The 17,394-nt window shown below is 36.3% G+C and overlaps 1 protein-coding gene across 3 annotated transcripts in view; it reads left to right on the forward strand.

Moving 5' to 3' along the window:
* Fgf14 (fibroblast growth factor 14) overlaps positions 1-17,394 on the forward strand; it is a 599,516-nt gene that overhangs the window by 454,486 nt on the left and 127,636 nt on the right. For all 3 annotated transcript variants that reach the window (XM_034498800.3, XM_076930521.1, XM_034498801.2), the window contains 2 exons: positions 7,836-7,946; positions 11,587-11,690. In XM_034498800.3, coding sequence (XP_034354691.1) covers positions 7,836-7,946; positions 11,587-11,690 — 215 coding nt within the window. The remainder of the gene's footprint in view (positions 1-7,835; positions 7,947-11,586; positions 11,691-17,394) is intronic.

Raw genomic sequence — 17,394 nt, forward strand, 5'->3', positions numbered from 1 at the left:
TAGGCTACAGGATCCTCTTTCCCTGGCTAATATATTAAAATAAACTCTGGAAAAATTAGTGGCTAGAATGTGGGGCTATTTTAAAATAAGCACTGGCAGAACACACAAGGTTTTACAAAACAGTTGCTAAACTGTAAAAATGCTTTTATATGTTCACAGGCACTAATAAATTCTTCCATCCTTTTAGCTGTATGTCTGTTTGTTTGTTTGTTTTTGAGACAAGGTCTCACTATGTAGCTATGGTAATCCTGGAACTCACTATGTAGACCAAGCTGAACTTGAACTCACAGAGAACTACCTGCTTCTGCCTCCTGAGTGCTGGGATTAAAGGCATGAGGCATCGTACCTGGTTTACTTACATTACTTTTTTTGCTACCAATGTACAGAGAAGAGCATAAGAAACGTAGCCAATACCAGGTATAGGACTGCAGTATACAGGGCATGTTGAACAGGATATATCTCTATCTCTATCTCTATCTCTATCTCTATCTCTATCTCTATCTCTATCTCTATCTCTATCTCTATCTCTATCTCTATCTCTATCGGTTAAAAACATGTATATATGTTAAAAAATGTCCATATCAGAAGTATGGAAATTTGGAAAGAGTTTGGAAAGTGGAAACATGATCAGAATATATTTCATGGAAAAACATCTATTTTCCACAATCAAAAACAAAACCAACAAATCAAACAACAGCAACAACATAGCAATTAATACTCAAGCAATGGTTAATATTAATTTTCAACCTGACTGGACTTACTTATCTAGGAAACTGGTAGATCTTGTTTCTAGTTATATCTGTGTGGGAATTTCCAGAAAAAAATTAACTTCAGGGGAACATGTACTTTGAATGTAAGCCATATCATCCCATGGGCTGGGTGGTCTGACAGAACAAAAGAATAAAAAAGACAAAACAGAATTATGGGATTAATTAATTAATTAATTAATTATGGGATAGTGAGATTTCAAAATTATTTGTTATAGAAGATGGTATTGATAAGTTATTTCTTGGCCAGTAATATAAAACAATTCAAGCAGATTAAATTACATTAAACGCAGGTATATTGGAAACTGCTCTTGGGTATGTTCACTGGTCCCAAGGATTGAGGCCAGGGGAGTTGTCTTGAAAAGGAAGAGAAGAAATGGGAGGGGAAGAGAAAAAGAGAATGAGCATGTGCAGACAAGAGAAGGAGAAGAAAGAAAGAGAGAAGCGGGTAATAAAACTGTTTAGATTATACAGGGAAGAGCCTCTGAGGGAAGGGCAGCCCAGCCCCTGGACTAAAAAGTTCAGGGTTGGGGCCAGCTAGGGACTGAGGGATGCTGGGAGAACCTGGAGGCCAGGTCTGCTTTGATGTGTAAAACATGCACCTTAGTTCCTTCTCCCAGGGTCCAAAACCAAACAGGTATATATACAATACAGCCTTAATTATCACTTAAATATCTCTTTTTTTACAATCAGCATTTTAAACACACCTGTCTTCTGACATGCTTGTTACAATGATGTTATAATACCTCAATGTGAGCTCACTTTCCAGAATGTTATTTGTGTTCAATTCATCATCCCATCTATGAAGTAAATGTGATTAGTGCAGCCGTATGTGTAAAAACAATGACTGGGATTGATTTTTTTTTCTTTTTGGAATTTTAATACATTTCGGCTTTTATTTCTGACTATGAAACAACTATGATTATTTACTCTTGTATTTTTTTTATTTTATATTTTATTTACATTTAAGATGTCATCCCCTTTCCACATTTCCCCTTCCTAGAAAACCCCTGTCCCATGCCCCCCTTTCCTTTTTGTTTTTATACAATTTTTTAAAAATGTTAATCAAAGGATTTATAAATTTGGTAATGTTCAATCAGAAGCATAACCCAATACCCAACCTAGATATAAAAACTATCTTTGACTGGTGGAGACATGTGAACATCTGCCTCCATGCCCCCTCTCTCTTTCTCTCTCTCATCACCTAGCTTCTCCTCTTCTTCATCTTCTCTCCTTGCTCCATCTCTTCCTCTCAGTACTCCTTCCCACTTAACTCCTCCTACATATCAGTCTTCCTGTTAAAGTAAAATTTTCCTCTCAAAATACAATTAGAGCATACTTATTCCTAATTGTACCAGTGAGGTACAAGATAGTCCTAATACCCAGTCCATCATTTTGTTGACTAACCAGAACCTCTGTCATCTCTTCTAACTAAAACACTTACTTTTGATCCTGGCTTTTTTGGCTTAGAATGAATGTCAGCTGAAAACCATCTACTCAGATCTTTTCTCTCAAAGTAAATAGCCAGGATTGGCTATGAGACTATAGGTCTTCAACCCCATCAGAAATCCAGAATGACTGAGTTAACTGAAGTTATGGGAAGCACTAAACATAACTTCTAAAACTTAGCCAATTTATAGAGACCGCTGAACACCTGAAAAGCCCCTATACTACTGAACATTGGAGCATCTAATCTTCAGCCTTCTGGCCCAGAATCATCTGACAGACCTTAGTGATGCAGGATTATTAAGGGCTGATTACTCTGTCTAGGCAGATATAATCAGTCGACTATTCTGCATGTGTGTCCTTTTCTGGACAGTAATTTGTCTGTAGATGGAGAAAGGCAATTCTTGCCTAGTGGCTGTCACCACACAACTGGAGTAACTCCGAGGATGCTCAATTTCTTCTTAGAATCCACGACAGGAAGCTGTCAGGAGCAGACAGGTCTCTAGTCAAAATTATCATTAATATATAAATATTTGTAGCATCAGTTCTATGGACTTCTGATGTTTTGAAAACCAACTATCCATGTAAGGTAACCTGGACTGTTGTCTGTTCACTCCTCTCAGCTATTTCTAAATAAAATATGGAAAACACCCTAACAATAAACTCAAAACCATGAATTTGCTATAGTCCCTTAACTCCTAGGTTAACCGTCCCAAATCAGTTTAAAAAGTTAAAAAAGGGCTGGGTCTAGGCCTTGTGTTCTTTATATATATATATTTTTATATGTGTTTTATATATATATATATATATATATATTTAAAAGATGTTGGTTCTGACAACTTTTTTTCGCTTGTTAAAATTGGTTGTAGTATTTATGTTTCAGATTTTATCCCCTTACCCTACTTCCTCCTACCACCCAGAAACCTCCTATCCCATCCCCCTCCTCATGCTTCTATGAGGCAGTGACCGCACCTACCCCCCCCCACTATCCCCTCCTCTCCCTCACATTTCCGCCCCCCCCCCACTGTGTGTTCATTTTTTTTATGGGACCAAGAAACTCCTCTCCCACCTATGTCTGACAAGGCCATCCTCCCCTACATATACCTCTGGAGTCTTGGGTCCCTCCTTATGTGTTCCCAGGCTGGTGGTTTAGACTCTGGGGGGCTCTGGTTGTTTGGTATTGTTGCTTTCCACCTGGGATCACTAACCCTTTCTGCTCCTTCAGTCCTTTCACTAAGTTCTCCATTGGGAAACCCCTGATCATATCAGTGGTTAACTGTGAGCATCATCCTCTGAGTGTGTTAGTCTTTGGCAGACCTCTAAGGAGACAGCTATATCATGTTCCTCACATTATGCACTTCCAGCCATCCACAACAGTGTGTTCGCTTAGGTGGTTGTACATGGGATGAATACCCAGGTGGAATGGTCTCCTGATGGCCCCTCTTTCAGTTTCTGTTCCATGTTTTGTTTCCCTATTTGCTCCCTTGAGCATTTTTGTTTCTCGTTCTAAGTAGAACTGAGGCATCCCCTCTTGGTCTTCCTTCTTCATGAGCTTCATGTGGTCTGCGGGTTGAGTCTTCGCTAATCCAAGCTTTTGGGCTAACATCCGTGGAGATATGTTTGTGTAGCTACCTTCTTTTATGGTTTTTGTAAGATTACTTTCTTGCTTTTTCTAGGTTGTAGTTTCCCTCCTTGTATTGGAGTTTTCCACCAATTATTCTTTGAAGTGCTGGATTTGTGTTAAGATACTCTGTAAATTTGGATTTGTCATGGAATATTTTGGTTTCTCCATCAATAATGATTGAGAGCTTTGCTGGGTATAGTAGTCTGGGCTGGCATTTGTGTTCTCTTCGGGTCTGTATGATATCGGTCCAGGATCTTCTGGCTTTTATGGTCTCTGGTGAGAAGTCTGGTGTAATTCTTATAGGTCTGCCTTTATATGTTACTTTGCCTTTTTCCCTTACTGCTTTTAGTATTTTTTCTTTGTTTTGTACATTTGATGTTTTGACTATTATATGGCGGGAAGTATTTCTTTTCTGGTCTAAACTATTTGGAGTTCTGTAGGCTTCTTGTATATTTATGGACATCTCTTTCTTTAGGTTAGGGAAGTTTTCCTCTATAATTTTGTTGAGGATATTTACTGGTCCTTTAAGTTGGGAGTCTTCCCCCTCATCTATACCTATTATCCTTAGGTTTGGCCTTCTCATTGTGTCTTGGATTTCTTGTATATTTTGGGTTAGTAGCTTTTTGTATTTTGCATTTTCTTTGACAGTTGTGTCAATGTTTTCCATGGTATCTTCTGCACATGAGATTCTCTCTTCCATCTCTTGTATTCTGTTGGTGATACTTGTGTCTATGACTCCTGATCTTTTTTTTAGGTTTTCTATCTCCAGGGTATTGTCCCTTTGTGATTGATTTCTTTATTGTTTCTACTTCCATTTTTAGATCCTGCATGGTTCTGTTTAATTCCTTCTCCCGTTTGGTTGGATTTTCTTGCAATTCCTTAAGGGATTTTTGTGTTTCTTCTTTAAGGGTTTCTATCTGTCTACCAGTGCTCTCCTTAAGTTCTTTGAGAGTGTTATTTATGTCTTTCTTAAAGCCCTCTATCATCATCATGAGAAGTGATTTTAATTCTGAATCCTGCTTTTCTGGTGTGATAGGGTGTTCAGGGATTGCTCTGATGGGGGAGCTGGGTTCTGATGATGCCATGTAACTTTGGTTTCTGTTGCTTACGTTCTTGTGCTTGCCTTTTGCCATCTGGTTAACTCTAGTGCTGCCTGTACTTGCTGTCTCTGACTGAAGCCTGCCTTTCGAGTTATCTAGCTTGTGTCTGATCTCCTAGGGGTCCAGATGTCTCTGTCATCTTTTCCAGCTGCACTGATTACAGTGGTACCTCTAGGATGCCTCAGAATATGGTGCCTCCAAGGTAGCAGTCCAGCTAGGTGTCTGCTGTTCTGGGTGCAGTGTCTCCTCTAGAATATCTCAGGATATGTTGTCTGACGCTTTGAGTTCAGTTGTTACTCTGCGGCTCTGGGTTGAGTGGGCCTTCCAGTATGTCTCAGGTGGAATCCGGGGTCCACACAACAGCAGACCTGGCAGGGGTCTGGTCCAGGCCTCAGATCTGAGAACTAGTTTCTAAGACACTGTCCAAGTTAGAGCGCCTGGGATCCCCGCTCCCTCTGGGTTCTTGGAGGTTGGGGGCAGAGCTGCCACCCAAGATCTGCTCATTGCTCTGACCCAGACTGGAAGAAACCAGTGTTCCAGGCCAGGAGTGACTTCCTGGGTCCTTGTGAGTCCCAGTTACTCTCTGTTTAGGGCGGGCCCTGCTGTCTGCTTACCTAAGATACTGCCTGAGTTAGAGCGCCTGGGTTCCCTGCTTTCTCTGGGTTCTTGGAGGTTGGGGGCAGAGCTGCCACCCAAGATCTGCTCAGTGCTCTGGTCCAGACCGGAAGGAACCAGTGTTTTTTGCCAGGAGTCGATTTTTTGTTTTTTTTCTTTTTTTAAAAGCTGATCAAAATCCTAGAGCTGTTCTGTCGGGGGCAAATCTGCCTTTTTGCCATGTTTGCTGTTTCTGTTTGCCTGTTGGCTAGTCTGTAGTTATTAAAGACTATGTGTTGGATTGTTCATTGCATCCTGTAATTTGGATAGCACAAACAAATTTGCATGTTCCATTCAGCTGCTGTGGAAAGAATCCTGTTACCATGGTAAGAGTTATGATGCCTCATACTAGATGTGCTCCCCAAATGAGGATGAGCTTTGCAAGGCTACGTGCAAATGTTTATTTTCTTAAATACAGTTAGTTTCCAGGGAAACACTGAATTACTAGGCAGCTACCTTTTCTCTAAGTCATTAAGTGAGAAGACCACAATACATACATAACTTCTACTTCTGTTATAATAAATGCCTACCTCCCTTTACTTCCGTGCCTGATATTCAAAATCAGATGCTACATACATAGATACTTACACACACACACACACACACACACACACATATATATACATATATATGTGTGTATATATATATATATATATACAAACAGACATACACACACATATATACATGTACATCATATATATATAATATACACACATTTATACATGTATATATCATATATATAACTTGGCTATACTTTTCAGTTATATAAATGCAGAGCTTGCTTGTTGTTGGGGGCCGACTTTTAGCAGAAAGCAGCTATCAGCTTTGCAGCCATCTTGAGCCATATACCCTGACATGAGACTTGGATTACAATAGCCTACAACAGCTGAGCACACTCTGATAATCTTGGTTTAGATACCTTGGGTGTGTGAGATTAAAGGTGTGTGATTTAAGAATGTGACTTAGAAGTGTAGAGATCAGATTTAGAGACAAGACCTAAGGGCATGATTAAAGGTGTGACCAAAAGGCATGGTTTAGAAGTGAGACATATAAAGGCGAGAGGCAGACAGAAGAGAGATGAGAGAATCAGACACTTCAGAGAGTACAACTTGGAACTAGGAATTAGGTTAGACAGTACAACTTGGAGTTAGTTATTAGGCATTAGGTAGCAGGCACTTGGAAAAAGTAACTTGGAGAAAGAACTTGGAGGCACAAGGGACTAGGAACTCAAGACTTGGGACTTGGACTAGGAAGAGAGACTGAAGAATAAACAGGGTTGAAACACACTCTGTCTGGTCTCCACTCTTTGAGTCCATTCTCACTCTCTCTCTTGCTGAACCCCGACCCGCGGACCAGAGGGGCAGCTTGGGCCAGGATACAGTGGCCACCAAGCGCAAAGTGGAGAGGGCCTCAACATTTTTGGCGCCTGAACAGGGACTCAAGCTTAGGCCTCAACAGCTTGTTTCATTTACAACTTAACTAGGACACTGTCCTAGAGCTGCTGACTCCTATGTAGATTAATATATTGTTCTGTTTTGCTGTTTTGTTTTTGTTTTGTTTCAGCAGTTCTAGGTGCTACACATGCAAGGCACCCATTGCAGCATTTAGCTAAGCCCAATCTTCTGTGTCCTTTGATCCTAGACTTCACTTTGAGTTCAGAAGTGGAATGTCCGACTCTTGTGTGTGTCACTAATAAACACCACAAATCCTTCCATGGAAGCTGGTGGGAAGGGAGTTGTTCAAATTGGGAATTTTAATAAAGATGTACATCACATTTTAACATATTGTTTTAAAATAGTTTTCTCACACTTAAAGGTTGTAAATTTAAGTAAAATGAAAACTCCATGTAAACTCCTTTAATGAAGTTTCTGAGTCACTCCTTTGCAAAACTCTTGAATTGCCACCCTGAATGAAATAATTGGTTTATAATAATTAGAGGTTAAAGTCATAATTAAACTAGTGATTTAATTAGTTTAACTGTCTAATGAATAATGTAAACAGACATGCTACTTTCCTGAAATGCTCTGTTTTCCGAGGCTTATTATTATGCCTGCTTTAATTGTGGTTTCTGTAGTCTGGATATCATGTATCATGCCCCAGACAAGTCTGGGAGATAGAAATGTGTACTCTCTACAAAATGTCTTCTTCTGAAAAAGAAACATGAAATTTTTATAAAAGAAAATGAATAACCCAACTCTCCCTTGCAGCCTTATGAAGCTGATTACCTCTGTATTTGCCTTTCAGATCCCCAGCTCAAGGGCATAGTGACCAGGTTATATTGCAGGCAAGGCTACTACTTGCAGATGCACCCCGATGGAGCTCTCGATGGAACTAAGGATGACAGCACCAATTCCAGTAAGTGACAAACCGGGTCAGATACTCAAATGTTTTTGTGAGATGCATTTTTACATGCTTGGTTCTGTTGACTTTATTCTAGTTGGCCACTAGAATTTATGTATCATTTTATTGAGACCACATGCATGAAGGTACTAATGAAGAAGAAGGCACTTGTGGTGTTAAACTGAGTTCTTGTTTTTTTTATCACAAACTGGTTATGTCTAGAACATCACTGTTCATCTCCTGACTAAAACAGTTAAGTACATTAATGCACTAATATAAAAGTCTTTTGCATAGAGGGCAATCTTCAGAATATATATATATATATATATATATATATATATATATATATATATAAACACATTGTATAAAACATTTGATTATCTTATACAATAGAATCTGTGCTCATTAAAAAAATCTATATATCATTTGAAGTATTGATATCTCTCTTCTATTTTCTATTGTTTTATATTACACATGTTACATTTTTCACAGGATTTGTTTGAGACCTTCCTTATTTAAATGTTTTCTCTTATGCTGGTCTCTAATTACCTCTAATTGCACATTAGTTTTAACACACACACACACCTTTTACTGCTGGGTTCAGAAAAATGACAAAATGGGTTTTGATAGATTTAGTTCCAGGACATACAACCCTTAGGTCATGAGCAATGATGACTGCCTAGTTATCATTCTCTTTACAATAGATCATACTCCATGAATAGAAAGGAAGACCTGATTCATTTAGTGGAAACAGCAGCCCTTCCTGTAGTTTTAGTTCCACAAATCAATTCTCAGGCACAGATTCTGCAAACAATTAATGACATAAAATAAGTTGTTTTATACATGATGCTTTTTTTTTTTTTTTTTTTTTTGGTTTTCGAGACAGGGTTTCTCTGTGTTGCCCTGACTGTCCTGGAACTCACTCTGTAGACCAGGCTGGCCTTGAACTTAGAAATCCGCCTGCCTCTGCCTCCCAAGTGCTGGGCTTAAAGGCGTGCACCACCACCACCGGCTATACATGATACTTTTATGTGAAATATTAGTATTTTTCAGTATCTTTATGAAGTGAGCTGATATTTATGAATAGTGTGTTTACATTGGTAATTTGTGAGACTTGCTTTACTCTCTTCAAATAATATTATATATACATTTTCTTGTTAATCTTCCTTTTCTTTTTTGTAACTAATAATAAAAGTCTTCCATTTTTGCCTTAAAAATTACCCCTAGATTAATTCCCATTTATTTATTTATTTATTTATTTATTTATTTATTTATTTTTATTGGGAAAATAGAAGAAAAATTAATTCAGGCACAGGGAAGAAAGGAAATAACTGTTGTTAGAGGTCTTATAAATAAAATTTCTCTTTCATAAGATTAGAGATTCAGTGTTATTATCTGCACAAATTATAACAAGAGTTTTCAAAGGGGAAAAAAAACAGAGACGCTATACCTGAAGGAGAGAGCTTCTTCTTTGCTTTCTTTATTTTCTGGCATGGTGTGAGGGTGTGAGGTATATAGTTCACAAGCATAGTTAGATCTGATGGTCTGAAGTATACAAAAATCGTCACATCACCCCCCCCCGCCAGTGGTTTAGAATGTGATCTCACATGAACTGCAGTGTAGGCTCATTTGAGGAGCTCTTCTGAAACTTTTCTTGTGTTCTTAACCCAGCCCTAGAGATTCTGACTTGTTTGGCTCAGGGCTGGGTATGTTCATTTTATTTCATAAACACAGCAAGTTTCATGTACAACTAGGCTTCATATGTATTTGTAGACCAGAGATTTCTACAACAGAAACACAATAATAGGGACATTTTTATTTTTATTCCATCAGGTTTTGCCTCATTGCTTTGTAATTATATAAAATTTGAGGAGAGTGAAAAATAATTTATCTGTGTTCTTAACTAGCATTACTCTTCCTCCATGGTCAGCTCTACATTGTTAATTAGTAAATGATAATTGCTTGGATTTTCCTTGCTAGAATCCCAGAAAAAGAAGATATTGTAATTTTTATTATGGTTATTTTAGGCTACATTTTAGAATTTTTCTGCTTCTTACAATGTATTATTTTAGTGTATTCATATTACCCTTGCCTTGAGGAATTATACCATATAGTTGACATGATATATTAAGAAGCTACAACACTTTTTAAAAAGCAGATTATGTTTTATCTTAAAATCCTGCATGGAAGTTAGGAATTATCCAATAGTGTCCACCCTTTCAAATTTTAGGGTGATAGTAAAAATAAAAATAAACACAAACTTCACATGCAAAAAACAAACAGAGAATTTTCAGAACAAAGCCTAGTTCCCAATGACACCATACCATATGCAATACTAAATAACAGAAATAAAAGGAACTAAAAATTGTTTTCTATATGTCATAATCTTCTAGAATCCTGTGGAAGACAGTTCAGTGTTACTTTGCATAGTGAAAACAATACTCAACTATCCACATATAGGCCCCCAAATTAATCTCTGTGTATTTATCAAGACCAGGTCCTGCTGTTTTCCTTTGAGGTGCAGATATGGTATGGTTTGGAAAATAGGAATATGTAATTATTGCAAAAGAGAATGTAGCTTTCCCCACCATACATAGTATGACCCTGAAGAAGAAAAACAGAACAAAAGTTGAGTATTACTTTATGTACTGAGTAGCCTTAGAATGAAATCAAATTGCCTATCAATTTCAACTGACATGTCTTCTGTGAAAGAGATAAAGACCTAAAGATAAGACATTTTACTTAGAAATTTATGTTAAGAGCTAAGTATTTCCCATGCCTATTCCTGTTGCTCAGAAATAAATTCAAGTTAAGGAGTTGAATGAGAACAGTTAATATTAATACCTTTCTTGTCAATAATACTTGCACTAAGAATATTAATGGAAGCCTCATTAAGTAGTATATGTGTACCAGAGATATTGTGGTTGACAATATCCAAGATGATATTGTTGTATACATTTCATAAAAATACATTAAATACCCTTATTCAAGGGGAAGAAAATGTAGAAATATAATTAGGTTTTAACTTATCAGAAATATAAAACTGAGCATACTCTACTTTTATTTATAGCTTTGTACAATACCAATAAATAAAAGTCTTTCTTGAAAATTTGCATGTTATTCAATTTTATTGACGCCTTTTAAGTTTATCCCATGGGCAGGTATACATCTTTTCTTGGATTATCTGGCATCTCATTTGCTTTTGCCAAAGCAATTTAGTTTAAGAATTACTTCTGAACTTCTGGCCTATGCTGCACTACAATACCCAGTCATACTGTATAGAAAATGATGGTCAACTTTCAAGTTGGACTTTTGAAATTCTGAACCTTGAGAATATTCATAGATGATTTTTTTTTCTCCTGAAAACTAGTAGTGTCAAAGACTTTGATAATAGAAGCATGATTCCAGGCTTGATTTTGTTCTGTCCCTCAAAGCCTTCAAAATGTGAGCAAGCCTTCTATGGGGAAGCTGAATCTGAGATGCTCATTTTTTTTTTTCTATATAGCAGAAGCCTTTTCATCATAAAATTCTTCAGTTGACCTTGTAAAATAGAAATATTATGATGTTTCTTAAATAACAGAAAAGAAGGGGAAGTATTATTGAAGTGCTTTGCTCCATTTACTGCTTGGTGACAGATCACCTTTATCTTCAACAGCACTGTTCAACCTCATCCCAGTGGGACTGCGCGTTGTTGCCATCCAGGGAGTGAAGACAGGGTTGTACATAGCAATGAATGGAGAAGGTTACCTCTACCCATCAGTAAGTGACACACTAATGACATTAGTCCTCAGTGCAGTATTGGTAAAATAGCAAGAGCAATACCAAGAGCTAATGACGTGTGTGCATGAATTCTGACACTTTGACTTTGAGATTTGGTTCTTATTGTGCTTCTGCAGAAGCTGTTTATTAATTATTCATCAGTGTTTGGTGATGGGCACATCTGGAAAAATAGTAATCTTCAATCTGGAAATGTGTTTTCCATATTTTGAAACATAACCTAGTTCATAAAAGGAATTGAAAAATATGGTCTTATTATGAATTTTTATTTCTCTTTATAGATGCACTTGTTTTTGAAACCTTCAAAAGAAGTATGATTTGTACATTTTTTTTTAGTAATTCATTTTTACTTAGTTTAGTAACTGAATATTTATATATACAAGAAAACAGTGCCATAGTATGTGATTCCACGACATTTTTTTTTTCATTTTAAAATACAGTATATGATGTCACTTACAGTTGGAATCCAAAAGCTTGTATTTCTTAAAAGGATACAATATGAGTTTTGAAACAGAAGGGACACAGTCATCTCTCAGTCTCTATAAGCAGGGCTTCCCAGCTGTGAATCGTACAATCTGAAGAAGTTAAAGTCATCTTTAAGAAATGGTACAATATTTGTATATTGACTATATTTCTTCATGAATACCATATCTGTTTAATTGATGATTCTTTATGATGTGAATAATAATGAGGCAGTTGTTTTATGTATTGCTTATGGAATTGTTACATCAAGAAGGTCTATATATATGTTCAGCACAGGCTCAAGTTTTTATAATGCTTTTGAGTGGCTAGTTTGAAAGTATGGATACTGAATGAGAGGATATAGAAAGACAAACTACTATATTTGTTTTAATGAGAATTACAACAATGAATAGATTTTGATGAAAATATTTCTAGTAATTAAGTATATATCTCACACAAATCTAAGTATGATTTTATGATTTTTTTCTGATATGTATTAGAAAATGACCAGTTTTTCTGCTACATAGCCTCTACTGAATGATTTCTTCTTTAACCTATTTTTCATTAGGCATGCTGTGATCATGCACTATAATATGGTTAGATCTCATTCCATTGCAAGACAAAAAATTAAAAATAAAAATTTGGTCAGAAATGCTTCTTTCTACTATTCCTTGAGCATAAATTAACAGATTAAAATGTAAATGTATTAAAATACATTCTTTTCTTTGTTTGCTTTTCATTTTCATATATATTCTTGGAATGTTTGTTGTTATTCAATATTAGTAGCAAACAACCATAATATTATATTCAGTTATAATATTATCATATATATATGTATCAATAGCATATGACTTTATGTACATATCATATATTATAAAAATTCTCTTCATCCTTCCACAACAAACAATCTATTTTTCCAGCAAATCTGGAAACTCTGTAAAAAGGGAACTGCAAAGTAACATCAGAGTCCTTCTTATCTTAGCTCACCCAAGGGTATTCCAAAGCACAGAACTCGGTCTTATATTATGCAAATTGCATGCTGCTGCAGGAGATGAATATGCAGCAAGCTGTGAGCAAGATCAAGATAGAATTTCTTACAGCTTGTCTAGGAAAACATATACAACAATTCACTTCTAGAGATTACTCATTTCCAATACAACTCGATTTTATTGATTTGACATTTGTTTTGTTATTTTTTTGTTTATCTTTCCCCAAGTAACATGTTTGAATAATCTATATTTTACTGATTAAGAATTTTTCTACTTGGTTGTTTTCTGGTGAATGTACTGTTATTAGAACATTTCTGTTTGTTTTTATCTTTTTTTTTTTTACTATTGGAGACACTTTCAATTATTGTTTATTTTCATATTATGTACTTTTGAATATGTGTCTTGGCTTAGACCAAATTCTAGTATGTTTAAAGCAATCTACCAGTACAGTAACAATGGAAACAAGGCAGCTACCCCCAGTCCAACTTCAAGCACCTTAAACATGGCTTCCTTGTTCAGGATTCAGAAATCATGAAGTTGCTGTGGGAAACAGTGTTTGTACCTGTAAGTATTGAAGTATCTTGAGTCATTGCCTTCTACTGGTTTTTTGAATGGATGGCTTCTGAGCATCCCCTGTGATGGCTTGAGTCTCTGACTTACAGATTTTGGTTTTGCTTCTTTCTATCTTTTGGTACTATGAACCCAGACTGTGTGCATTTAAATATGCATAATGCTGTAATTAAAATCTTTGCAGGAATAAATTCATTTCAGGACAGTCAGTAAAAAACTAAAAATTGATAGGCCTACAAGTTTACTCAGTGATTTTTTTGTTTTGTTTTGTTTTTTTGTTTTTCGAGACAGGGTTTCTCTGTATAGCCCTGGCTGTCCTGGAACTCACTCTGTAGACCAGGCTGGCCTCGAACTCAGAAATCCGCCTGCCTCTGCCTCCCAAGTGATTAAGAGCACTGACTGCTCATACAAAAGGCCACTTATACCTCTAGCTCCAGGAGATCTGAATTCCTTTTCTGTCCTCTGAGGATACTATATACATATGATGACACACACATGCATACACACACACACATATACACACAAATCTTTTTAAAAAGAAATTTAACCTAGTGCCTTTTTTGTATATGTATTTTATGAAGAATATGTTTTGGGGAAAGTAGATAATAAAGTAGGCCGTTCCAAATGAATTCTGTTCCATGACCTCATAACAACATTGGACTCTAAGCACATATTTCTCTATTTCAGAGAAATTCTTGAAATCCTTTCCTATCCAGATAAAGATATTTAATTTGTCCAATACCAACAGTCTACCTTGTGTGAATAAAAAGTGTTGTCTTGACTGATCCTAGTCAGTAACCACATTTTAAGGGTTGGAAGTTGCTATTGCCTGTGGACATTTTTCTTTCATATGACAAAGCTATTGTTGTAGTCCTAATGATTATGGTATGTCATTTGATGTGTGTCTGAAGAGATTTAATGTCATATGAATGTTTTGCTTGAAGGTATAATACTAGCTCTCAAATCAGAGAACAAAAATTGGCAAATATTTTGTTTAGGAATAAAATACATTAAAATACTGCTTAAGAAAAATAGTATGTTTAAGCTAGCTAGAACTACCTATCGTGACAAGAGAAACAGGTGTATTGTTTTGTTTTTACCAATCAACCCACTTTTGATGACTAAGAAATTCCCTGTGGGGTTGGAAAGATGACTCAGCAATTAGAAAAAACTTACTGGTTTTGAAGAGGATCTTTATTTTGTTTGTATGACCCACATGGAGTCTCACAAGTATCTGTAACTCCAGTTCCAGGCTTTCCTTTTCTAGACTCTATGGACATTATATGCATGTTCTTTAATGGGACATCTGTATCATCCTAACCAAGCACTCTACCCAAGGCTGAGGGAATATTGTAGGAGAAAAAAGAATGGGGAGCAGTGCTGTAAAACGTCAGATACATCTTGGTCATTACAGTCACAAATACATAGAAGTTGTACTTACCTACAGAAGACTAATAGATCAAGAGCATATCAACATTCTATTATGGATGATGCAGAGGCTCATGGGGCCCCATCCCTAACTGGGAGATATTGGTCGTTAGTGGTTGTTAGAGTATTTGGTAGCATATCCACTGGTAACATACAGGCTCATATAGGCTCAACCCTAATGAAAATCAGTGGGTTTTTGCACAAAATATATGAAAGTACTAAGAAGAACACTTGGGGAAAAGTGGGTCATCCAGAGTTGAGGGCTGGGATGTAAAAGATGGCAATGTGGGTGAATATAATCATAATGCATTATAGTCATTTATGAAATTGTTAAAGAACAAATTTCAAAAGAGAAGCATATAAATATATAACTGTTTTAAGATGGAAGATGTTACCTTTTCTTTTTATTCATGCTCGTGTGGCAAAGATTTAAAAATGAAATCACTAACTTTAAAATGTTAAAGTAAGAAAGTAGAAAGAAGCTTAGTAAATCATCTTACTTAATAAAAAGTCTTCCCAACATATTTTACTTAATTCATAAAATCCATTACAGTTAAGAGAGCAAAGAGCTAGTTGATTTAAATTCATAACCTGAGCTTTCATAAAAATAATTCTAATGTACAAGAAGGAAAATTTCAGGTATTCACATGGTGCTTCAAGACTTGTGTAGAATGTTTTGTATATATTCAGACCTAAGAATATTGACCCAAAAAATTCCAAGACTCCAGTTCAGTAAGTTCACATGCTTTAAGAATCACAAGTCTGGCTGTATATCATGAGCCTTTCTATGCCTGAATAACAGTTTGAAAAGCACAGGTCTTCATCGCATCTAACCTACTATGACTAACATTTCATACTTTTGTTATTTGGTATTGATGGTGATGAAAATGGATAAATGAGTATGGAATGTAGATTTATGCCTAGGTCTAATGTCCAGTGCAGTGAAGAAGACAGTTTCCATGGGTAGTGCTGACCTTTCTCTTTAGCCAGATTGGGTAGGCCATTTAGAGAAAATAAACGGCCACTGGAGAAAGTAAAATGAGATGGAGAGTTCAAACCAGTAATAGCTGGTTTGTAATTCTGCAAATACTGTGAAGTCTACAACACGCAAAGCCTAAGAAGAAACTCAATATAAGAAATCAAGAGTACATTTCAGCTTCCTGGTACCTCTGGTGTAACTGGACAGAATGTTGTCAGTATCAATAAACCTGAGTTGCTTTTGAAGTTAATGCCTTTCAGATTTATGCAGATGAAAATAAAGCTATATTATATAAATTAATTTTATGGCCGTTTATTTTCTATGAGATCAAATTTCATTTGTAGCTAAGCATGGCAGCTTCACCTAAATCTCATTCCTGGGGTCAGAGGACAGACTTTCTTCTCCTTCCCTGTGTGATCACCGCGTGTCTGGTATATGAGGACTGTACCCTAAAGTACATCCCATGTACTGTATCCACACGATTTCTTTCCATGTGGGCCCATCTGGGTGGTTTGAGTGAGAAATATATTTTAACACAGTCAGTACTTAAACACGCAGTCTTCATTTGGTGGCAATGTTTGGGGGAGGTGGTGGGTGGTGTATTCTTGCTGAAAAAGTAAAGTTTATTACTAAGGTGTGTTTCGGCAGCTTATAGCCTTCTTTTTCTTCCAGTTCTCTTGCTCTCAGCTTCATGTTTTAGTTGAGGATATACTGTCAGCATCCTGCTCCAATTGCCATAACTGCTATTTCATTCTATGCTTCCCTGCCCTAATGGAGTCATCTCTCTGGAACCATAAGTCCAAATTAACTGTTTCTTCTATAAGTTGCATTTTTTCATGTTATTTTACTACAACAAAAAAAATAAGTACAAATACATACAAAACTATTTGAAGTGATTCATCTTCTGTGTGTTTTTCTATCTCTTTACACTGATTTTTAAACTTTAGTTCTCTTGAAAGATTGACCATTTATTTTAGTATAATATTGCCTGTTAACTAGCGTGGACCCAGCACACAGGTGGACAAGAAGAAATGACTAAATAGATGTGGCCTCATGGAACTTAAAGTTTCTATAGATATGAACCCCATGAAAAGTATGATTTAACAGAATTATTTACCTAGATTGCCAAAGTATCTGCAGTACTCTGAGCTGTTTAGAGTTTCACTAAATAGTAATTGTTGGTTCTAAAATAATTCACTCAATAAGAAATGCAATTTCATGGATGGTATACAATGTGCTTCTGAGAAGGCCATATTAG

This window comes from Arvicanthis niloticus, chromosome 3 (assembly GCF_011762505.2).
Source record: "Arvicanthis niloticus isolate mArvNil1 chromosome 3, mArvNil1.pat.X, whole genome shotgun sequence".
Classification (NCBI taxonomy): domain Eukaryota; kingdom Metazoa; phylum Chordata; class Mammalia; order Rodentia; family Muridae; genus Arvicanthis; species Arvicanthis niloticus.